Genomic DNA, 23,128 nt, shown 5'->3' with positions numbered 1-23,128 from the left:
ATCGGAGATTCTATATCCAAAACAGGTAGACTAGAACATTAAGATAGGATATGGTACTCGATCTACCTATTCTATGCCATAAGTACTCTCGTGCCATATTGATGTAGTTTTGTTTTTCGTCGAATAAATACAGTTCAACAAAAAACCTATTCACCATCAAGAAATCAACACACATGAAATAGAAGATAGCAAAAATATTAGATTTATTCAAAAAACATAATGTACAATAAAACATCACACTTTAGTCAAATGAGAGACTCCTTTTAAAAAAAACATCACGCATCAACAATCAACGGGAAAACGTAAACAATACTGTATAATTTTGTTGAAACTACGAAATGGAAAATCTTCTTCTTCTCGGCTTTACTACCTCTTCAGTACCATCATCAATATGTAATGTATCCTTCGATCCATGCTTAAACGGATTCAGTTTCCCTAAGGTTTTTGAAACCGACGAGAAGAACTTGGGCTTTTTCGAGGTGGGCTTAATTGAGGAAGGCCCATCTTTCTTTTGGGTATCTGAAATATACATTTTCATTTTCATAAGTTCTGCTCTCAAGGCTTCATTTTCTTTCATTAATGAAACATCAGCTTGCAGTTGAATCCTAGTAGAACCAGCATCATCTTTGATGTCCCGTTCATCAGAACCGCTCCTTAATTTGAGTTGATCGTAGTAGAGTGCGTGGAGGACGATCTGAACTGGCAATCGTTTGTTTTGTGAGGCGTGAACTCGCGCATTATATGACAGTCTGAGTGGGTCCATGACGCTACAAACCTTTTCCCGCTCGATCTCATCTAAATCTGGGTGAGCCTGAAACATGGGATCATTAGGTAAGATAAAAAATTATAGTATCCCTAAGGTACTGAAGCGACTCAAGTCAGATTTGAATATTTGTTTGTCTCTGACTCGTAATGTCTGACTGGTTTGAATAGTTGATACTGGCAGTCTAAGTCAAACAGTTTAATTTCAAATAAAACCGGCAAAGACATATTCACATAATAAGACAAAAAAATGGACTCTTAAAATAAAATTCAGAACTTTGAAACTAACCTTTAAATAGATATCAATTGCTCTATATAGATCATCATCAACCTTCCTTGCTATTTTAGGCACTAGATTTGCAATTCCATTAAACTTGGAAATACTCAATTCCCCATAAACTCCTATCTCAGCAAGATAAGCATCAACTGTCTTGGCAACTCTACTCATTGATGATGAACAAATCTCATCAAAATGACCACCATTAAAAGTGGACACACTTTTCTCAATCTCCATAAATCCTGAAATTACCCTTCTAACACTTTCCAAGTCAAATAATCGTTCACCGTCATAAGTAAACGATAAAATCAAAAGATCGTCAATGGTAGCATTTTCCAAACTTGCCGAAATCCTTTTCTCTAACTCGTGTTTGCAATTAGTCGTAGCGTTTAAATAAATTGCGGAGCGGAGAAGACAACAGAGGAAGTTAATTGGAAATGCTGATTTTTCTGAAGGTAAAAGAGAGACAATTGATTCTAGAAGATTCTTTTGCAGTTTATTAATGTCGGTGAAATCGCCGATGCTAGAATCAGACAACATGGTGATTCTAGTACCCGAGTGATCACGGACGAGATCTGATAGGTTTTTCTCGGCGTAAGTTATCAAGGCACTAGAAATTGTATGACTTTTTGCGCGGCGGGATTTCATGGAGGAAATTATTTTCTTGAAGGAATCGATGTCGAGAATTGTGAGTTCTTCTGTCCACCATTTTGTTGGTGAACGGCTTGGGAAATTTGCCTCATTGCATACCTGCATATATTGGGAGCACATGTTACAATAACCCTTTGTATATTCAACTACTAACAAAGTAACAATCACAAGGATTTTGACAAAAGAAGTTGTCCAGCTGATGTGGCGGTTGTGGTTTGAAATTTTGACTAAATTTGAACTGTTGAGAGATGAATATAAAATGCAATACATCGTGAATTTGGATGAGCACTATAACCGCCGTATTAAGACATCTTGGACCCTAAAGGCCACATAAAAAGACCCTTAGGGCCATTCTAGGGAGTCTGTTCCTAGATCTACTTTATTTATTGCCTAAATTACATGGGATAAATCTTGGTGATAAACTGCTTTCAGCAAGACTCGATACTAAGACCTCATGAACTCAAGAGGGATATCCAACCACTACATCAAATGGTCGGGGACACGTGAAAACAATTCTATTAAACAAAAAGTACTCATAACTAGAAATATTATACCTAAGTTCTCTTCATTCACTATCATTTAGTTATTTTTTTGACGTCCACAAAAATAATATGGTAACAGAGTTAGCATATACGATCGGTCTAACAACCTCTTGTGACCTTACTCAACAAAACATGTGTTCAATTTGAAAGGCCGTCACATTTAAGTTATCTCCACTAATGGCAATTGATTTTGATCTAAATGACGAAATTAACAATTTCAGATCCAAAATAATGTTCATTTTTTCTATCGATTTCCTCAAACTGAAAATTGTGGTTCGATCAGGACAAAAGTTAAGCTCGTTGGGACGACTCGTGGTCAGCAACCCGCATCCAGTACCTCGACTCAAGGGCGAAATGTAAATCTGACTCATTGTTCTATTCGAGTAGCAGACTCATAACATTAACAATATCTTCAATGAGAAAACAATAGTAGATATCAATAGTTTAAACATACCTTAGAGCTAGCAATATCAACACATCTTTGAACAATATGTAACTCTTCAGCTAAGGGAAGAAGATCCTCACAAGATTTCAATACTAAAACAACACTGGGAAGTCCCATTGTTGTTACATGAGCAAGAAATTCCTCAGTTCTAGAGATCAAATTTCCTTCGTAATATTTTTCTGTCATTTCAAGATATTCTGCTGCACATCTAATGGCTGCTACATTTTGAATATTTATTTCGAAGTTTACACCATAACAAAATCTTGCTGCCTTTTCAAATATTTCAGGTCCTCCTGGTATATCTGATAGATCTATTCTTGATAAATCTGGTTCATTTGTTTCCATTATCATTTTTCTTATGAATCCACTTTTCTCGACCAACATAAACTGTTTCGATAGAAAAAAAAAATTAAGATATAACTAAACGAAAATGATAAAAACGCTTAAATGAGAATCAACTATCCTAATTTAATCAGTGCGAGAACTCCCATCCAGACAGAGAGAAAGTTGGCTCGAAAATGAAAACCGTTAATTATGTTTAAGTCTGAAGTATGCTTTGACTTTTAATTTTTTTTCCTATCATGGTTGATAATTAAATTTTATTTAAATTTAATTACTACTCTTTTTTGGGAAATAGTAAACTTCAAACATATTATTATTTTACTAAATATTAAGTATATTTTTTTAGTTGTTTAAAATATGCATGAGAAACTTAGAGAGAAATTTGCTTCACCATTTTAACTACTTCTATGAAATTGAAAAATTCTACTACATGGATCTTTTGTGTGTTTCAAATATGATTTCTTGTTTAATTTTTTTCAAAGTTTTACTTAAATAATTAAAGATTTTTTATTTCAATTTGATGAAAAACAAGAAAATACCTTATGAAGAGAGAAACTTGCTTCTCCTACTTCCACAATAATATCTGTTGGGATTTCTTGAGAAGAAACCCTGCAATTTTATTAGCAAATAAGATATCAATTTCATAAGTAAATAACATGTAGAGTTTTTTTTTTGTTGAAAAAACATGTAGAGTTAAACACTCAAAATTCTGAAAATAATACTAATAATTTCAGAAGACAATTACCATTGTCCAGTTCTCTCCATGGCTAAAGAAAGTCTGCAATTATTGTTCATCACAAGGTTATCCATACATGGAATGATGGTAGTAGAGATAGAATGAGTCTGTGTTTGTGTGTGAAAGAGAGAGAGAGAGAGAGAGAGAGAGAGAGAGAGAGAGAGAGAGAGAGATTAATGAGTTTTAGATGATCCCTTTTGATTTATATAGATACATTCATTAACCCTTATAAGATGTAATAATGTCAATTATCCTTATTTTTTCACTTTTCTTTTCTCACTAACTTTAAGGATAACCATGGTTACACTTTTCATGCTACCACTAGATGACTTGGACTCAAGGAAGTGGTGATCCTTGACTTAGTTGACTAAATATAGACATCCTTGGCTTGGCTCCGCTTAGCCACTTATACTTGTTTAGATCTTGTTCATCTAATTCTAAACTTTTTTTTGTTGAAAGCTTGTGATTCTAAACTTAAGATACAAAACATCTAAAAGTTACCAACTCCAATAGGGAACTCAAATTCCAAAATATAAAGTGTCACAAAAGATTTTTTTAGAAATTAGTTAAAAAATCATATTGATTCAAATACTCTATTAGGTAGGTACTCAATGATGATGTATAGATAGTTATTCTAGAAATTTCGAAGAAGACATCTAATGCTAACTTTATCAAACTTTAAAATTTAAATTAACAGAGATTTTACTTTTTACTATTTTTTTTTCTGTTAAATTTAGGATTGACATGTGTATTAAATAAAGTTATTTTAGAGATCTTCGTTGTAGAAACAAAAAATTTAATGTCTCGATTTTGTCATTTAGAAGATAATCTCGGGTCATTTAGGGAAACAAGAAAGTTATTTGAGTGCAAAGGCTTTATAAAAAACTTGTGAACTTTAGTTGACCAGTATATTTTCTAATTGTTATGGGGAATAAAATTTTGTTCACGATTTCTTCTCTATACCGGTAAACTGTCATTGTCGGCGACCTTAATTTTTTTTTTTGCAAATCTTTCTCTCCTCCCTCTTTTTCCGATCACTGAATCCGGCAACCACCATCATCAATTGCATCTTTCTCTCACTGTGTCTCTCCCTCTCTCTCGGTCCCTTTTTCTCATCTCTTTCAAAAAGTAGAAAATCATGAAAAGTTAGGATAATTTGAGAGTTTTGGATAGGATTCCATCAGACGACCAACCTTAGATAATGACTGTACTTGTTATAGAAAGTTTTTGATGAGATACTTGTGATAAAAAGTTGGGACTGAAAATTGGTCCAAAATTTTCCTTCTAAAGTTAGAAGCTTAGCCGGAGACTAGCTGCCAAGCTATACCACGAAAACAAAGTCATGAGTTTTTGGCTAACTAACTAAATAAGCCGCCGAGAGGGAAGCGAGAGAAATAGAGAGTGTCCATGATGAATTTCAGTACGAGTCTTCTTCACACGGTACCCCAGTAGCAGCCTCCATACTCTTCCTCCAATGGACATGTCTCTACCACACAATTTTGTGGTTCTGACTTCCCCAACAAAATTAACAAACCCAACTTCAAATCTTTTGGTTAGAGTTTTGCCAACTCACCTTTCTATTTGGACAAAATTAGCTGTTTATCCTCCTTTCCTTCTCATGGTGTGTCCCCCTGTGTAATCCTATGAGGACTCTTCTAAGCAAATAACCTTCTTACACCTGTTTTTCCATGTATATATGGATTTAAGAAAAGATTATCCTAATTTCTAAATATTCTACATCAGTCCCAACCTTCTCAAATTTACTTGCACCTTTACACTTTTGAGTCTCCCACCAAGATGAACATGATGGTAGGGGAGCCGCTAAATGCGGTCTTCGAAATTGCTATTTACGTTCTAGTAAAGGGGTTTGTTGATGTCAAAATTTTTCTTTCTGAAATCAGACAATGATGTTGAGATTGCTATGTTGAATCTCGTTTTATTCTTCGCGATCTGAAAGGCGAAACCTGCAAGAAACTCGAAAACTGCTCCTACGCTCAAGACAGTCAGATTGTCGTTGCATTTAAAATATTGAATATTGAGTGAATCTGAGTTTATGGAGTTGTGACTTACTCGTTGTGTTGGTTCGTATCTTCTTCGAAGCGATTTGATTACTTTTTATAGATTTTTTTGACTGACTGTTGATATGCGGTGTTGATGAGCCGGTTGAGATCCAACGTGTTGGGACGTGTTGGAATTATTATTTCGTAATTATGAGATATTAGAATTTTTCTTTGGGATTATCTTGTCTGTTTGATAGATAGAATTTATCTCTTTCAAGGATATTTGATAGATCATGTTTTCGATCTTATAGATTCTTTAAGAGAAGTTTCCTCCTTTTGGGACAATTGAAGGCCAAGTTTATTAAATACTTAAGGTCATCCGACTGGGATCTTTGATAGGATTCAGGATTAAGTTGGTAAAACATTAGACACATTTCTACCCCCATATTTAAGGATTGAGGTATCGACCACACTTACACTTACGCGAACCCCTAGTCTTCTCTTACATCCTAGGGCATACCTGGTTCCATTCGAGCCAAGGCATGGTTTAGGCGCCTAGGATGATTGTACCAACCCCCCACTTCTGGGTCGGATTCAACCTCATTATTGACTTGATACCAGTTAACCCATTAAGATATTGGTCCTTCTTGACTTATTGACCGTACTCAACTGATGATCTTTTGTGAATCATCATGATTCAGTCTAGTCAATCTCGTTTGATCTCTGACATTTATATGCGTTATTTTCGAAATAACCAGTCCAAGAGCCAAAGCAAGGTCTTAGACTCGAACAATCCGAGAGATCTCGAACTAACCAATCTGAAAGCCAAAGCAAGACTTCAAACTTGAACCATTCTGAGTGCCAATTCAAAGCTTCGGACTGGGCCAGTCTAAGAGTATCAGACCCTTTTGTAGAATCCTTCTTACAAATTGAAAGCATTAAAAGCAAGCTCTCTTCGAGTGCGAAAACCCTAAGTCTTGGAACTTCATAAGCAAGCTCGAATCTTCAAAAGCAAGCAAGGACATCAGACCCTTTTGCATAACCGTGCTTAAGGCCCCAATCTTCATAAGCAAGCTCTCTTCAAGCTTGAAAACCTTGAGTTTTTTTTTTTGCAAGATCTAGGGGTTTGTTGTAATTGATTTAATGGTGTATAAGAATATGATATGTTTTTATTCAAAAAGTGCGTGAAAAATCTAGAAAGAAGATTTAATTGATTTAATGGTGTATAAGATCAAGGTTTCTTGCAAGATTTGTTCTTATTTAGTTGAAAGAAATAGAAGGATCTTTGCATAGAGCGAGTGAAAGATGAGAGTGTGAGAGAGACGGCGCTCAGGGTGCCTTTTGCAGAACCATTCGGAGCGCAGATAAAGAAGGAGCGCGACTAATTTTTATAGATGCGTTTACCGGGACCCAAAATGTTGTTAGCGGCAATGATCTTAATTAGTTATAATCCACAAGATGATTTACTTTCTACTTGACTCAACTAATTTTACCATTACTTTTTTTTTTTTTGATGAGATCATTACTTTTATTATATTTGATATCTACAAATAGTAACTAAACTGCATCTATGTTGAAAGTAATGATTTGTAAAAGTGAATTACAAAAGTCGGTGAGATATCACTCTTGGCCAAAAGTAAAAGACACAACATGAACCCTTCTGTAATTGTGAATCCACCACCACTAGTTGGGTACAACCAAAACAAGTAAACAAAACAATTAAATGGCTCACATGGGGTGACAGTCTTTCCTTTTCTTCCTTTTATTGTGGTAAAATCCATGGTTGGGGGACTCGGCCCTTGATGGGTATGGAAGAGAGATGGATTTTGGAATGATGCATGAAAAATTTTGTTCGTGGGTTAGGAGGTTGTCACTATTAACTTTAATATTGATGTTACCTAAATCATTAAGAGGTAGGCCCTAATATTGTTATCTTGTTTAATCAACAATGGTAGAATGGGTGTTTGATTTCTAGAATTGATTGGAGCATTACTTTTGCCTAACATTATTGGTTCACCCATTATTTGGGTTTAGGTGTGGGTCTATTCGAGGTGTTGGGCTAGATGATAAGATCAACCTTGAACCCAACATATCCAAGCCGATTGCCAAAGCCCATCTTGGAATTGGGCTAGAAGAGTGTCCACTTGAATGGGGAGCCCAAGTCCATGGTGTAAAGTTATGGGCTTTAAAACTAGTGGTGTGAGGAACTTAGTCATTGTGTGCATTGCTAGTGAACATATGACTGGTGCCTCCATAGGCGTACCTCTTTTTTACTCAAGGCCACCTTTACTCTTGGCACTTATCGTGGGCTTCGGACTGATCCTCAGTCTGTGTTACTCAAGCCCAACACAGATTAAGCCCAGCATGGCTGCCCTCGGACTTGCCTAGTCCACGTGAGGCGAAGAGAGAAAGCAAGTGAAATTCGGTATCAGTCCACCTCCTTGATAAAAGGACCCCCATTCTTGTTAAAACGACCCCTCTCGTGAATTCAATACGAATCCACCGAATTCTCAAAATTATGCTACTAGATTGAATTTTGGTAGACTCGTACCGAATGGTCTCTTGTGAATTCGGTGGGCTCGTACCAGATGGTCTCTTGAGAATTCAGTGGCCTCGTATCGGATGGTCTCTTGTGAATTCAGTGGGCTCGTACCGAATTCACAAGAAGGGTCCCTTTTAACAAGAATGGGGAGCCCTATAAAACTTCCCCAAGTAAAAATGAGGGACCTAATGATGCTCCCAAATATGACATGTAAGGACAATGTGACTTGTTCTAACATATTCAACTTTAATTCATGCATCAAATTCGGATCATGTAAGAAGTTGCATTTCTATATCAGAACCTCATGGTAAAAATGAACATTGAAGACAAAAACATAACCAGAAAGGGTAAGAGAGAATATCAAAGACTAGAGTTAGAGAGAAGAAAAAAGTAGAGAGAGAAAGATGAATGATGCAGATGTATCAAAGCAGATTCAACAGATGGTCAGATTCATTAGGCAAGAAGCTGAAGAGAAAGCAAATGAGATCTCTGTCTCTGCTGAAGAGGTCCCCCCCCATCTCTGTCCCTCATAATGGTTCCATAAATTTTTAGGTTTAAATAGATTTTCAGATTATATAATTATCTTTATCCCACATTGTTGGAAAACATTAAAATGAACAATCCCACCTTCTAAAATTCATGTAGTAATAATTAAAGAGATGAGTTTGATCAACATAATTAGGTAATGGTGTTCGTAGAAAAGATGATATGAATATGGATGTGAGAGAACTCATTAGCCAGAGCCCTGTCGGATGCTAGTCTTGTTCGTTCACTATTGGGACGTTCGTTCGCTATTGGGACGGATCTGTTTTTTAGGTTTTCGTGTGTTTTCGTATGTGGGTAACGTATGAATTTTAGATGCAGTTATTTGTAGGCAACAATTTGACTACACATAAAACCTTTAGCCATTAGGTTTTATTCTTTTTGAAGAGAATAAAGTTTATCAAAGGAGAAAGTGAGAAACTAGCTTTGTGATTTCGTAAATGAACATTTTTTTTTTCTTTCTTCATTTTTCTTTTATAATGTATGGTAATTATGAATTTACGTAGTTATGTATACAGTAGTTTTTTTTCCTTCTGATAGGAATTCAACATCGAAAAACTGCAACTATTTGAAGCTGAAAAGAAGAAAGTTAGACAAGAGTTTGAGCGTAAGACAAAGCAAGTCGAAGTTCGTAAAAAAATGTGAGACACAATGATCATTTTGTGCCCAAATTTCTTCTTAAGTTTGTTAATTACATTGGTACTTACTAATTATTGATATTTTCATGTAGCGAATATTCGATGCAGTTGAACGCATCGCGTATTAAGGTTCTTCAAGCACAAGATGATTTGGTGAACTCTATGAAGGATTCAGCTGCGAAAGATCTTTTGAAGGTTACTAACGACAAGAACGGATATTCCAAACTTCTCAAAGACTTGATTGTTCAAGTAAGACATGTTAACTAATATAGTTTTCCGCCAACAACCCTTGGCTCAAGTGGTAAGAGGTAAGTCTTCCAACTTAGAGGTCAAGGGTTCGAGGCACACGCTTACCAATTCAAAAAAAAAACTAATATAGTTTCCCACAGTGTTGGGCATTAGAATGTGTAAACGTGAATGTATTCGGCAATTCTTTCATTTTGTGCCAGTTGGGCTTAAAGAGAGTTAGACCTAATGGTGTATGGTATCAGCTAGTGTTAGAGAGTCTGGAGTGTGTAACTTTAGACCTAAGTAGATATGTCTAGCCCAACCTTTTCTTTATGAGCCAGTGTTTAAGGAGAGTCAGTCTCAATGGTCAAGTTTAAGGTACTGCATTAATCTTTTGATCTATGACCAAGTAATACTATATACATGACCAGAAGACGTAAATGGTCCATGTGGGACTATTTTCTCACAAAACACGATTATGACTCATTTGGTAACATGTAGAATTGTTGTTTTACTAGAGCTTGCTACGGTTGAAAGAGCCGGCAGCGTTGCTACGGTGTAGAGAAGTTGATCGCGTGCTTGTACAATCTGTTTTGGAGAAAGCAACCCAAGAATATGCTCAAAAGGCTAAAGTTCATGTCCCAAAAGTTACACTCGATAACGTTTATCTCCCACCTCCACCACCAAAGGACAAGCCTTCTCATGGCAACTTCTGGTAATAGTACATTTGACATTCTATTATCTTACATTTGATTTATGTATTAGATTTGTTGTATCTACTTCTTAAATAGATACTCATTTTCTTGATTCTAGAACCTAAAAACTCAGTGGGTATAGCTTCTAAGTTTCGTGTTTCTTTCAATGGTTAATAGCTCAGGAGGAGTGGTATTAGCTTCACAAGATGGGAAAATTGTATGTGAGAACACCCTCGATGCGAGATTGGATGTTTGTTTCCAAAAGAAGCTGCCAGAGGTAGTACTTCCTCAAAAACCATAATACCAGTTCCGTTTGGCCAAAGGATATATATTTAACTAATGTTCCTTAGTCCAACATACCATAAGATTCGTTCATAGTTCGTATTCAAATGAGACTTCATTTCCTTGAACTTGAACGTGAACTCGCCTCTTTCTATGCGTGCAGATCCGGAAGCACCTCATGGGAAAGGTGGGTGCGTGATGAAAATCAAACTATTCTATGCTCAATCGGTAATAAAGAATGGGCATTCATTCTCCATGAATGCTAGATCAGGTCTTGGGTCGTTAAAGCATATGACCAACCGTGTTTTCAGCTAGCCTAACTGCTTTTGAAGCTAGGGAATATGAATGCTCTGATAATGATGAATTTTTTGTAGTATATGGTTAACTTGTATGCTTTTTTATATTCTCTCTCAATGAATTGAACTCGGTCTTATTTCGGGTTGTTTTTTTAGATTCGAATAAAAATGATGATAGGATATGATAGCATTTGTCTATAAGATGTAAAAGATATGCTTTTCGGAGTAGGAAATAGAAAATGGGTCTCAATCCGTCATAGCTAGATTTAGAGATTTGATATAGAAATATAAACATTGAATAGTGTCAAAAATAATAAATTTCTCAAGTATAAATATAATCGACACGTTGAAAAAACTAACATGATTAGATAGGGCAACATATGATTTAAAAATGTGATGAGGTTGGCTATTAAAAGATTCACAGCCATGTATCATTCAACTCAGTATTTAGTTGCACTATAGTCCTTCTATACCACTTTCTAAAGTCTGGCTTCTGCCAAAGATGGCCCTTCTCACCAGATCTATATAACCAACCCAAGACTCATATATCATTCAAAAATTAGTTTTATCATGACATAGCTTCTAGCCTTCATACAAAGTGGTTATGTCAATATCTCATGTAGTATCGTGGTCGCCCTGACATTTTTGTGGTCTCAACCGAGTTAAGAGATGTGTGACTGATTGAATTTAATTCTTTTCTTTTATTTTCTTCTTTTGACCGAAGTACTTATTTTCTAATTTTAGTTTGATGCTAGTAGAGTTTAGCACTGCAAATAAAGTAGCCCCGATAATTAGTTACCTATTGTGAAGACAATGTTTGTGACTCAATACTCGAAGACTTCTATATATCCACCGAAACTAATCAAACATATGAATTGAAGAAGATTTGAACATTTGTCACGTACACAAGCCCAACTATCGATTTTGCCCATACCTCATTTAAAGTATTGAAATGAGCTAGATATGTAATATGATCATAATTTGTTGAAAACAACAAAAATTTGCTAACGGATGGAACAACCGTGTAATATAGATGTGTGGAAAACGTCTCGAATTTCAGACTACGTAAAGTCCAGACACACTAAATAACCACTAAACTATATATTTAACTTTGTATGTATTTTGTTGGAGTCTGCTCATTTTAAAAGGAAAAAGAATAGAATAGATTTATGTTTCCCGAACATTTACCTTTAACCACACTCATCTAACGAGTTAAATGTGTATATACCATTGTTGAAAAGAGAAGGTCGGTAATCTGAGTTATACACTTATACTAATATATATTGGTAGGGGAAAAAATTGATGTTGCTAAGAGGTACAGGAATACAGTTCACACACAAGAGTGACAAGATCGTTGAGCTACTCCAAATGTGCTTCCCATAAAAAAGATAGCATTAAGGTTTACCCCGCATGCTATGAAGGTTTGTTCGGTCTGTAACATGGAGGACGAGGAGGATATTGACCATATATTTCGAAGATGCAGAGTGGCAAAAGAAACATGGATTTTACCACCAATAGGAGTAAGATTCGAGGATGAGGAATCGTTTTCCAGTATATTATGTCGATGGATCTCTAGTGATGAAAATGAAAGTGTCATACTTTTGCGGTTATATACCTCTTGGTTCATATGGAAGGCGATAAACAAAATGGTTTTTGAGAATATACCTCCAAACAGTCGTAAGATTGTACAGAAAGCAATGATAATGATGCAGGACTTGAGGGGATTAAGGCTACCACGACCGAGCAAAAGACAGTTGAGAACATTCTACACCCATCGGTATGGCTGGCCCCAAAGCATGGAGGGATCAAAATTAATTTTGATGCATCTTATAAAGACGGGAAAGAAGCTCTTGGGTTGATTTGTCGTTATAGTAAATTAGTAATGGTGATTCCGTATTTGCATATACGAGGCACGACACAACCAGGAATGACTTAGAACCTGAGGCTAAAGCGGCGCTTCTTACTATTCGAATGGCTCGCAAATTAACTCAATCTCCTTGTGTTATTGAGGGTGATGCAATGACTGTAGTAAATGCTTGTTCTGGTTATGAGGAGAATACACCGTGAAAAATTCGAACAATTATGCACGAGTTAGAAGTTGGTTATTTCCGGGCTAATTTGGTCAGAAAACCAGGACAGAGAAAATCTACTCCGGCTTTCCGGGTTAGTTAAGTATCGAGTAATCGGGTTAGAAGTACTCCGGGTCTCCAGGCTAGTTAAGTAACGGTAAACGGGTATCTAACTAACGGCGTTATTGTGTTTATAACGGTTCAATACACGATGTTTCAATCAAATAAGCCCTCGCCGTTAGGGTTCTGAAATAGTAAACCCTATATAAATTCATTAACAGCCTCAACCTCAATTTTCTAGGGTTACAGCGATTTCGCTCCATTTCTAACGAAACCCTAGCTACCGTAAGAGGAAGGAGGAGTTCGCCATGGGTAGAAGTGAGTTAATCCATGTCTTTATTAGATTTTACTTTTTCGTTTTCTCTGATTAGACGTTAATGATGTTGTTGTTTAGATTTTCTCTTTCGTAATCGTGTCGATAATGATAAATTACCCTTTCGTTTTTGTTGACTATCAATCGTGACGATGATATTTTTGTGTTCAGTTATATATTTTCTTATGTTCAGATTTGCTTCTAAACCTAATCTATACATGTTCTAAAAATGGGTATTTTAGGAGACTATCTTGATTATTTAAGAGCTTAGTTTATAGTTTTAGGCATAATCAGATCTTTCATTTGAATCCGTTCTGCTCGACCTAAACCTGGATTCATGTGATTGTCTGTGTATTGACCCATTAAGTATAATAGATTCTGAGTTTTGGGAAAAATGGTTTCAGCTTTCAGATTTTCTAATACTTATGCATTACATTTTTGATGATTCAAAGATTGGATGAAGAATGTAGAAAATGATTGTCGTTAAATGCAAGTTCGTTTAATTGTTTCACCTGTTTCTCATTTTCTGTCGATTTGGCGTACATATAGATTCCTCGGGTTTCAGAGATTGTTTAACTATATTGTATACCTATAGATTCTGTGCACAATAACTTTCATGGAGTTTAATGGGTTGGGTTGTCTTCACAATTACAGGACCAGCTAGGTGCTACAGGCAGATCAAGAACAAGCCGTACCCAAAATCAAGGTACTGTCGTGGTGTTCCTGACCCAAAGATCAGGATTTATGATGTCGGCATGAAAAGGAAAGGAGTTGATGAGTTCCCCTTCTGTGTCCACTTGGTAAGTTGGGAGAAGGAAAATGTCTCCAGTGAGGCTTTGGAGGCTGCTCGTATTGCCTGCAACAAGTACATGACCAAGTTTGCTGGAAAGGACGCTTTCCATTTGAGAGTTAGGGTTCATCCTTTCCATGTTCTTCGTATTAACAAGATGCTTTCGTGCGCTGGAGCTGATAGACTCCAGACTGGTATGAGAGGTGCTTTTGGAAAACCACAAGGTGTTTGTGCTAGGGTTAGCATTGGTCAGGTTCTCTTATCTGTTCGTTGCAAGGACACAAACGGTAACAATGCACAAGAAGCTCTTCGTCGTGCTAAGTTCAAATTCCCTGGTCGTCAAAAGATTATTGTCAGCAGGAAATGGTACGAATTTTAGTATTTCTTCTGTCTACGAATTCATGAAATGGATCTTTATCTAGTTGGAAGGAATATGTTGATATTGTTATTTGTTCATTGTTATCCATAAGTGGGCAAGATATCTGCTCGGTTATGCTAGATTATCAGTCATTTTGTTTGGACGATTGATAGGACACGCCATTTACACATGCTAAATCTTTAATTGATACAACTCCTAGAAAATTCTAGGACTTCTTTTTGGAATATTTTATTTCCTTCGAAAGCTAAATCAATGGAGATCTGTGTAGGGGTGAATTACTTTGGTCACTAACTTATTCTTGTTGTTCTACTTGTTTTCAGGGGATTCACCAAGTACAGCCGAACTGATTACGTGAAATGGAAGTCAGAGAACAGAATTGTTTCAGATGGTGTCAATGCCAAGGTTTGTTTTCCAACATAGATTTTCATTATTGTCTTATACCCTACTCGATATGCTTTTGTAGCATTAAACTATACTTCCCTCGAGAACCACTTCATTTACATGAACCAAAATCCATCAAGACTGATGTATATGTTCTAGATTCACTAATCATCATAAATATCCATGAAACTTAAATTCCAGTTTGGCTCGAGTTGTTAATGTTATTAAAATAGCCAAACCTCATCTATACAGCTACAATTAAATAATAATATATTCAAATGAACTAGAAAACTAATGATACTCTCATTCAATATGTGCAGCTTCTTGGATGCCATGGACGATTGGCAAACCGTCAGCCGGGACAAGCTTTTTTGGATGCAGTGGCTTAGAACAACTCATTTGGTGTTAGTAGAGAAGAACATAAAATTTTAGTTTCTCTATTTGAAGTACTTGTGGACCAATTAGTGTTACTATTTAAGTTTTGGATTCAATGGGAGCAGAATGCAGCACTTGACTGATCTTTCGTTTATAAGACATGAGTTTTATGTTATTTTTACATTTAAGTTGTTTATTTCTATGAGAAGAATGTATCTCTTATTCTTGCACTAATATTGGAACTTCATAGATTTACAACTACAGGAAGATATGCAACCCTATAAACTTGCAACAATTCCAAACCACTGGTATCATTCATGATTTTATTGCAGTCTTGGGTATTGTTGTTTTCTAATTCGATTCATGGTCCGAATTGGTTAGAGTAGGATATTAGAGTTCTTTTTTACTCTGAATGCCTTGTTTGTACTTTGTAAAGAATCTGAATCCGTGAGTCCAACCATTCAGATTGCAGTTGTATACTTGTATACAAATAGTCCGCCATAAATCTTGTTAGGGGCGAAACGTGCTTAGATCGATCAACTGAACCGATAAAGTCTAGCACTTCTTTTCATTGGTTCCGCTTAGTTGAGTAAGGATGGGTTGGCCGAATTAAGCATTATATTGGTTCGGTGGACGCCTAACTTAGTATTTAGATCAATTTGGTTTATATTACATAATATAGTAGGTCTAGTATTTAGATCGATCAACTGGACCGAGCCAAAGCAGAAAAAAATGAACCAAATCTAGCACTTTATCGGTTAGGTTTAGTTCAGTTTGGATGAGTAGGAAATATCAGTAACCCTCGAACACCTACCTAGTAATTGGTAACCCATTGACGCCTACCCTGGTAATTGACACAGCCACACAGGTCAGTAACCCATCGAACACCTACCTAGTAATTGGTAACCCATTGACGCCTACCCTAGTAATTGACACAGCCACACAGGTCATACGACAAGTACGCCCAAAATGTAAATAATGTGTCTGTCTCATTTTTTTTTTTTGATGAAGGTGTCTGTCTCATTTGATATGTTAAAGGAACTTGTGTAAACCTATATGTATCAAATCTGAGGTTAAATGTAGATAAAGAAAAAGGGAATGAGAACAACAAAATATATATATATATATATATCTTACTATATATAGTTGCAGCTCATAAGTGTAGTAACTAGACAAGAGTGAACTACTTGAACTTAGAAAACAGGATGGGGAGACGCATTCCCCTCTACTTGGAAAACAAAATTGCATCGGACCAATTCCCCGAACATCCCTTTCCGTCCCAGGCTACTAATATCTCCTTCTAAACATCTTTGTTTTTCGAGTCTTTCGAACTGATTTGGAATCAACTTGTTTAGCGGCTTCTTCAGCTTCTTCCTTGACTTCTTTAGCCATCTCATTAACATTTTCAGCCTCTTTGTCGCTTTCCTTGGTCTCCTTTTCGGATTCTGATGATAGTTCCTGAGAAATAGGAACACTATTGTTCTCATCAACTGTAGCTGTCTTTCTTGAGTTTCGAGTCTGTCGAAGCGTTGGAGGAGCAGACCCATCTGTAGTTTTTGTTCTTGTTGGTTTCTTTGGTTTAGAAGCTTTCCTCTTTCTAACTTCGGTAACTTCAGCAACATCTTCTTCATCCATGTCATCGTCTGAATCAGACTTTTTAGCTTTCTTTGAGTTGAGAGATTTTGTCTCTCTAGCTTGTTTCAGTTCTGCTGCTGCAACATCTCCAACCTCATCATCATATGGTCTAAAAACATAGACCTGTACAAGAAAGTAAAAGAATCAGTATTCATTAAAATATTCACTAAAACTCAGATCTGACTCGAGTTGATTTCTAAATGTTTGTTTTTGCCCGACTCGTCGAAATGACTGATTCCGACTGATTTCGAGTCTGAATTATACGTTTTGAAGTGCCTCTTGTACCTCTGGGCAAAACAAGTATTCAGACAAGTTCAGGCGATCGAATAAAGTTAATCACCACCTTAAGCTTCATATCAGAGAAGAGCTCACAGCAAATTGTATTTAGAAGGTTAATAAAAGTTAGCGTTCAAATGGGAAGTTTACCTTGAATCTGGCTGGCTCTGTGAGCTCAAATAGAACTGCATCTCCATCATCCAACTTATGATCTAAAGCAAAACCTCTCCAACCACCACTTAAACCTGATCTGCTTCCAATATAGACAGCATCATACTCCAAACCAGTCTCATCTTCTAACACCATTCTCCATTCTTTTGACGGAAGATGTTTCTTGCAGAATGTGTTTGGAAGACCCTTAGGATCATTACAAGCGGTAAGTTACTGTTTACATTTCCTGTCTACATGGAGAAAGAAACTGAAAGATTTCATATTATTATGTTACTTACCAGCCAAAAACAGCTGTAGACGTGTGAACGGACCATCGATTTAATACAAGACGGATGTCCAGAGTTTAAATTACTCTGAAAAATCTCAGCGCGTTTCATTGCGTAAGCTCGTTCTTCATAAGTTGCAACCTTTATTTCGTCAAGTGGTCTTGCTATGTAACTAAGTAAAATCAAATTACTATTAGCAACTCAAGTAGCTAACAAATGGATTTTATGGACATGTTCTGCTAAATAAGATAGAGATTTTACCTTGTTGATGACATTGACGTTGACCTTGACCTTTTACGGAGAGGACGATCTTCTTCATGAAACTGTAACGTATGATAAGGATTAGTTGATTTTGTTTCAAACATAGTACCCAAATCGTAGTCATAACCTATGGTTATTTATACAATAACACCATTTTGGTGAAGGATTTGAACACTGTCTGATCGACTTATAGTACCACGATTAGCACAACCTTTTTAACTCTTCTCATTTGTTAAATCAGGGTCGGCACATCCCTTCAAATACATTGCACTTGCCACCTTAAGAAAAGTTTAGTTTGTTTCTTGAATGAAGATGTACCATAACCTACTACAAGGCTCATGATCCAACTGGTTACCCATTAGCAACAATTATGAATACTGGTCTATGCCACTGAGCTCGCCTTACCCAGGAGACTTCAATTTCTTACGAAGTTTTCCAGATTAGATAGGATAGCATAACATGCTTTAGGCCAATGTCTAAAACACATAATGAAGCCTCAGTGTGGTTTGCTACGAAGAAGCGAAGTGTTGCCTTGAGTCATATGTCTCGATGCACAATAGGCGCACACCAATTCATTTAGAAAAAATGATACCATTTATGTAGAAAGATAAGATAATATAGTCTTTCTATCTTTGCTACAATCATACAAAGACTTAAGTGTTTAACAAACAAGAAACATAAATGTTGTTACTTCTTATGTTGCATAAACCTAAAGGATGCTCTAAGTTTTGCTTTGTTTTGTATGGTTTCTTATTGTAGTTGTGTACGTCTCGAGGTGGAAATAGACCGCCTTGCCTTGAGGCACATGCAGCTACCACATTTTAAAACATGTTTTTACTCTTTAGACTATTAGAGTAAATGCGTGAAGATGATACCCATCAAGTAGATCGTCTTATTATAACATACTCTAAAACTTATAATATCATTCAGAGTTGCGTTAGATTAATGTAAATATAAGTATGCAGACCCCAAACCCCAAAATTTTATTGATATTACCCCGCTTTTGACACCCATGCTCAAGCCCAATTGCTACGAGATTTCTTCCTGGCATAAGGCTTCACGAGCCCTGCACATGATAGGTCTAACAATCACATGTGCTACACATTAGACACGCAAAGAACACCGCATGTTAGGAAGCTTGTGAGGATAGCCTCACATGGGCAAGAAATTCTCACGACCAACTAAATAATATCTAAGCTCGATTACTCGCTGCTAATTGGTTTTGTGCTAATACTTGTTATGGTCTTGTGTTATGAAAATGGTCTTAGGGTTTTTCACAAAAATACATTTTCTAGGTTGCATAAAGCCCCAAAAACGAGCTTATCCCTAATTTAAGCTCTAACATAACGTTTAAGCGTATCCTAATTTAAGAAGATAGATCAACCCTTACCTCATCCTGGTAAGAAGTAACTAAGCTGCGTGGACGTGACGAACGTCTCACTGCTTCTGGACTTGTTGGGACCGTCCTTGATCTGGATTTGACTTGATTTTTCTACAAAATTAAAGTTTTCAATACAAATAAAAAGGATAATAATGAAATCAAAAACTCAACCAGATAGATACTCTAATGTTAAAGAAAAGTTCCACAAAAAACTCAACCAGCTTACAGGAGATTTGTTTTCAGATGATTTTGTAGCCTCTATTAAACCCTTGGACATCTTTGCAATACCCAAATCCTGAAACCCAAAACACATCAAAAGAAACAGATTAACAACTGAAAAATATTTCAGAAAAAACGTATCTGGAGGAGATAAACATGAGAGTAGCAAAACAGATAATCATTTTTAGAGAGAAAGAGAGAGAGAGAGATGAGGACTTCGAATCGTTTCATGTTGTCTTGAAGACGTTGCTTCCGAGCTTCTTCATAGGAGTTGTTGTTGTTGTCTTTAGCCATGGTGGAAGTATCGATTGAAACTGAAGAAAGAGGGAAGAAGAAGACTATTTCCAAGTACACAGGGAGTGGGGAATTGGAAAGATCGCGCCCTTTTTAGGTCCTTTTGAGTTTTGAATTTTGGATAGAGTATTTCTGTCGGTCCATCCAGACTTCTTCCCTGGGGTAGCATTATTCTTTGTAGGGTTTTCCTCTCTATATGTGTAACCACGATTGCTACCATTTTTTTTTTTTTTTGAAAGAAAACATGAAGAAAAAAAACTACACATCAAGATCATTATTAAGCTCATGAACGGAGTGCCACGTGCGTTGAAGGAGGTTCTTCTTTTCCCATTTTGCTAGTTTGTCCGCCATCTGATTGTGCTTTTTTTTTTTGTTGAAAGTCCATCTGATTGTGCTTTCTCGAGATATAAGTGAATTTGATTTCTTCGAAATAGGGGCTAAGGTATTTGATATTCTCCATAAGTTTCTCTGATTGCCAGTCTATAGTCAAGCCATCTTGGTTCAGAAATCGGATGAGATTCTGGTTATCGCTTTCAATGTGCAAGTGAGATATCTTAAGGTCCTCAGCCCATTTTATTGCATGGAGAATAGCTTGACATTCACATTCTTCCGCTGTTTGCCCTCTGATAGTGTCTGCTCTTGCAATGATAAATCCTGCTTGGTCATCATGAATGATACAACCGATACCCGCCGGGTCTAAGAGCGTCGAAAAGGAGGCGTCCACATTACATTTAATAAAAGGCTTCGTTGGAGGAGTCCAAATTGCGTCAAGTTTTTCGTCTGTTTGCTTGCGCGTAAGACTGGTTGCTGCTCCTTGTATGTTCATGATCACCTGCATAGGGGATTGTTCTATAGCAGAGAAACATTTATCACATCTAGCTCTCCAAATAAACCATAAATTTTGGCATAAAGTGCTGCTTGTTCTGGTTCAAAATTAATCCATTCAAGGATCCAGTCCTGAATGTTAGTTATATTATCTGTAATGATACCAAAGTGAAACATACGGGTCGAGTAAAACAACAGTTAAGCAGGACATGGGTGATAGTTTCTTCGTTGTCACAGTAAACACAGTTTTTGAGATTACGTATATATTTGCCAATTTTGCTTCGCACATGAAGGCAATTGTTACAACATTTCCATAGAAATAGTTTAATACTCGGGATCGTTGGTAGTTTCCATATAAAGTTCCATTCTTTAATATTATAATCATAGTTTTTGGTTCTCAAATGATAGTATATAGATTTTATGGTAAATTTACCTGATTTAGTTAAAACCATTTCATAGAATCGTCTTTATGAGCCTGCAGATTGATACTGTTGATTGCCCTGCATAACTCACTATTGAAATAGACATTTAGTAAATTCATGTTCCATGCATTGTTAGTAATAAGTTGAGCCACATTCTCAAAGGGACAGTTGTTTTCATTTGCGATTGGCGGTTAGTAGTTAGGAATCCAGTAGTCATGTCATATCGAAATAAAAGAGTTTCATATTAAGGAAATAAAAGAGTTTGATATTAGGAAATAATCCTATGGAAATAAAAGAGTTCCATAGAAAGTCTTCCTTCCGTGGAAATAAGAGTTTTTTTGTTTGGTAATCATTTGTTATTCTGAGGAATTACGAACTCTGTGACAAGGACTAAAATATCGAATTTGGTTTTAGCAACAAGTGACACGAAAAGCAACTTACCAATATTTCTTGCAAGATTTCGGCCGAAATTTACGCAATTTTAAATTTCGGCCAAAATCTAAAACTAACTGAATATATAAAAATTAACAGGATAAAAACAACAATAAATATCAAAAATTTCGAACTAGTTATAGAACTCTATTAAAGTTTATAATTCTCAGTGTTTTCTTCAAATTTCCTGATTATTTTCTTCAATTTTCTACAAAATTTCATGTTAAGTTCACCATTTTTCATCTCCACGATCCAAACCCTAAGAAGATTTAACGAAATTTTGATTTCAAGATCAAACTAAAACCTAAAGAGAGAAAAGAGACGACATCAGAAGTGATGAAACTGTAAAGGGAGTTGGCGATCAAAGTGGAAAATCCTAATCTATTTAGAGTTTATTTTTGGGAAGTTACAAAGACGCCCCAAGTTATTTCCATAAGCGCCCCGTTAATGGATGAAACTCTCTAACCTTTTGGCTTTGAGAGGGTGCTTATGGCAGTAATGTGAGGTGCCTATAGAGCTTTCATGGGGTTTACTTTTAGTATAAATAATATTTTAGTCTAGTAATTTACCTCCTCATGTAACAATTCAAGTTGGATATACTTAATTTACTCCGAAACCTAATTGTGTAATTGTATTTACTCCCCCATACCAACAGATTTTGTTACAAAACAATAAAAAAAAGTTCACGGTTGCTCCTTATTTCAACTATTATTAACTGCTAACAGTAAAAAAATGTTACATTTTGGGTACTATTGTCAATGAAATATTCAATAATACCCCTCCGACTTAACTACGTGATTGTAGTAACATCTATTCTATGCTTAATAGTTAAGGAGTCTTGTTATACATAATATATCATATTTGGATCATTTTTGCAGGTTTGTAAAATTTCCACACTAATCAAAACGTTTCCACTTTTGAACCGACCAGAATTTCCACTGAAATCGAAATATCATTCCTTACTGTATTATTTGGTTGACAATTAATTTCTACGAATAGAATATTCAATTAAGAGTTTTATTTACTCTTTATATAGCCAAAATGACATTTTTATCCTTGTGTGGCGAAAATTACATTTTCATCCTTATGTTTCTACAAAAGACAGTTTTAACCTTATGTTGTCAAAATTATATTTGTACCCCTATGTTGTAAAATTATTAAACCTTGTGTCACTTTGTTAACTTAAGAGTAAGAATGTCAAGTGATAAAACAAGATAAAAATGTAAATTTGACAACGTATGGATAAAAAACATTTTACTAATACAAAAGGGTATAATTATCATTTTAATATAAAAGTGTAGATATACCATTTTTACAAGATAAATGTAAGAATGTCATTCAGACCAAGTAAAGGTAAAACGTCAATTTGATATTATGAAAGGTTAAAAATGTAATTTTGGCTACATAAAGCCAAACAGTCATTTTGACAACTTAGTAACATGTTATTGCGTAAGAAGGACAAATATGTCATTTGCCCAATGTCTAAGTAAAAGTAAAGGTGTATTTTGCTAAATTTTGTGGGTAAAAATGTCATTTTGAACATATATATAGAGATAAATATCAAGTTTCAAATATCCGAATATATTAAAATATTTTTATT

The 23,128-nt window shown here is 35.8% G+C and overlaps 4 protein-coding genes across 6 annotated transcripts; 2 read left to right on the top strand and 2 right to left on the bottom strand.

Moving 5' to 3' along the window:
- Positions 1 to 186: 186 nt before the first annotated feature.
- On the bottom strand, positions 187 to 4,161 carry RPT2 (Phototropic-responsive NPH3 family protein). The gene is made up of 5 exons (XM_086669209.1): positions 3,765 to 4,161; positions 3,559 to 3,628; positions 2,687 to 3,064; positions 1,052 to 1,789; positions 187 to 811 (listed from the first exon to the last, which is right to left on the bottom strand). The coding sequence occupies exons 1-5, from the start codon at positions 3,827 to 3,829 to the stop codon at positions 332 to 334; spliced, it is 1,731 nt and encodes a 576-aa protein (XP_086525335.1). The 5' UTR covers positions 3,830 to 4,161; the 3' UTR covers positions 187 to 331.
- Positions 4,162 to 8,592: 4,431 nt separating this feature from the next.
- Positions 8,593 to 11,159, top strand: LOC147549842 (V-type proton ATPase subunit E-like). The gene is made up of 6 exons (XM_086671502.1): positions 8,593 to 8,803; positions 9,381 to 9,481; positions 9,571 to 9,727; positions 10,225 to 10,421; positions 10,579 to 10,678; positions 10,847 to 11,159. Exons 1-6 carry the CDS (start codon positions 8,702 to 8,704, stop codon positions 10,880 to 10,882), a joined length of 693 nt encoding a protein of 230 aa, XP_086527628.1. The 5' UTR covers positions 8,593 to 8,701; the 3' UTR covers positions 10,883 to 11,159.
- Positions 11,160 to 13,204: 2,045 nt separating this feature from the next.
- LOC147549841 (large ribosomal subunit protein uL16-like) lies at positions 13,205 to 15,607 on the top strand. Of its 3 annotated transcripts, none has more exons than XM_086666723.1 (4): positions 13,205 to 13,426; positions 14,076 to 14,577; positions 14,911 to 14,992; positions 15,292 to 15,607. In XM_086666723.1, exons 1-4 carry the CDS (start codon positions 13,417 to 13,419, stop codon positions 15,358 to 15,360), a joined length of 663 nt encoding a protein of 220 aa, XP_086522849.1. In that variant the 5' UTR covers positions 13,205 to 13,416; the 3' UTR covers positions 15,361 to 15,607. The 3 variants fall into 3 exon arrangements, 2 of the variants coding, with proteins under 2 accessions (XP_086522849.1, XP_086522848.1); XR_015237072.1 differs by having other exon boundaries at positions 13,289 to 13,426; positions 14,911 to 15,171; positions 15,259 to 15,607; XM_086666722.1 differs by having other exon boundaries at positions 13,348 to 13,608; positions 13,664 to 14,577.
- An 838-nt stretch (positions 15,608 to 16,445) lies between these two features.
- LOC147549840 (AP2/B3-like transcriptional factor family protein) lies at positions 16,446 to 20,067 on the bottom strand. Its single transcript, XM_086666721.1, has 7 exons — positions 19,772 to 20,067; positions 19,563 to 19,631; positions 19,346 to 19,447; positions 17,956 to 18,017; positions 17,707 to 17,866; positions 17,408 to 17,614; positions 16,446 to 17,104 (listed from the first exon to the last, which is right to left on the bottom strand). Exons 1-7 carry the CDS (start codon positions 19,847 to 19,849, stop codon positions 16,634 to 16,636), a joined length of 1,149 nt encoding a protein of 382 aa, XP_086522847.1. The 5' UTR covers positions 19,850 to 20,067; the 3' UTR covers positions 16,446 to 16,633.
- Positions 20,068 to 23,128: the final 3,061 nt, after the last annotated feature.

Source organism: Eschscholzia californica, unplaced genomic scaffold, assembly GCF_041429995.1.
Source record: "Eschscholzia californica isolate CP2 unplaced genomic scaffold, dmEscCali1.0.p SCAF_3, whole genome shotgun sequence".
Lineage (NCBI taxonomy): Eukaryota > Viridiplantae > Streptophyta > Magnoliopsida > Ranunculales > Papaveraceae > Eschscholzia > Eschscholzia californica.
Note: the sequence above shows the minus strand (reverse complement) of the source record. Positions and strands in the feature narration are given on the sequence as shown.

What these genes read in the sequence shown, in the direction of transcription:
- LOC147549840 (XM_086666721.1), bottom strand. Translation starts at nt 19,849, where the DNA reads ATGGCTAAAGACAACAACAACAACTCCTATGAAGAAGCTCGGAAGCAA. An exon ending in ACGTCAATGTCATCAACAAG is followed by an intron (nt 17,867 to 17,955) that starts GTAAAATCTCTA and finishes GATTTTACTTAG; the next exon opens with TTACATAGCAAGACCACTTG. An exon ending in CAGAGCCAGCCAGATTCAAG is followed by an intron (nt 17,105 to 17,407) that starts GTAAACTTCCCA and finishes TTTCTTGTACAG; the next exon opens with GTCTATGTTTTTAGACCATA.
- LOC147549841 (XM_086666722.1), top strand. Translation starts at nt 14,048, where the DNA reads ATGGGTTGGGTTGTCTTCACAATTACAGGACCAGCTAGGTGCTACAGG. An exon ending in ATTATTGTCAGCAGGAAATG is followed by an intron (nt 14,578 to 14,910) that starts GTACGAATTTTA and finishes ACTTGTTTTCAG; the next exon opens with GGGATTCACCAAGTACAGCC. An exon ending in CAGATGGTGTCAATGCCAAG is followed by an intron (nt 14,993 to 15,291) that starts GTTTGTTTTCCA and finishes CAATATGTGCAG; the next exon opens with CTTCTTGGATGCCATGGACG.
- LOC147549842 (XM_086671502.1), top strand. Translation starts at nt 8,702, where the DNA reads ATGAATGATGCAGATGTATCAAAGCAGATTCAACAGATGGTCAGATTC. An exon ending in TCAAAGACTTGATTGTTCAA is followed by an intron (nt 9,728 to 10,224) that starts GTAAGACATGTT and finishes TTGTTTTACTAG; the next exon opens with AGCTTGCTACGGTTGAAAGA. An exon ending in TCCAAAAGAAGCTGCCAGAG is followed by an intron (nt 10,679 to 10,846) that starts GTAGTACTTCCT and finishes CTATGCGTGCAG; the next exon opens with ATCCGGAAGCACCTCATGGG.
- RPT2 (XM_086669209.1), bottom strand. Translation starts at nt 3,829, where the DNA reads ATGGATAACCTTGTGATGAACAATAATTGCAGACTTTCTTTAGCCATG. An exon ending in ATGGAGAGAACTGGACAATG is followed by an intron (nt 3,629 to 3,764) that starts GTAATTGTCTTC and finishes ATAAAATTGCAG; the next exon opens with GGTTTCTTCTCAAGAAATCC. An exon ending in CAATTGATATCTATTTAAAG is followed by an intron (nt 812 to 1,051) that starts GTTAGTTTCAAA and finishes CCCATGTTTCAG; the next exon opens with GCTCACCCAGATTTAGATGA.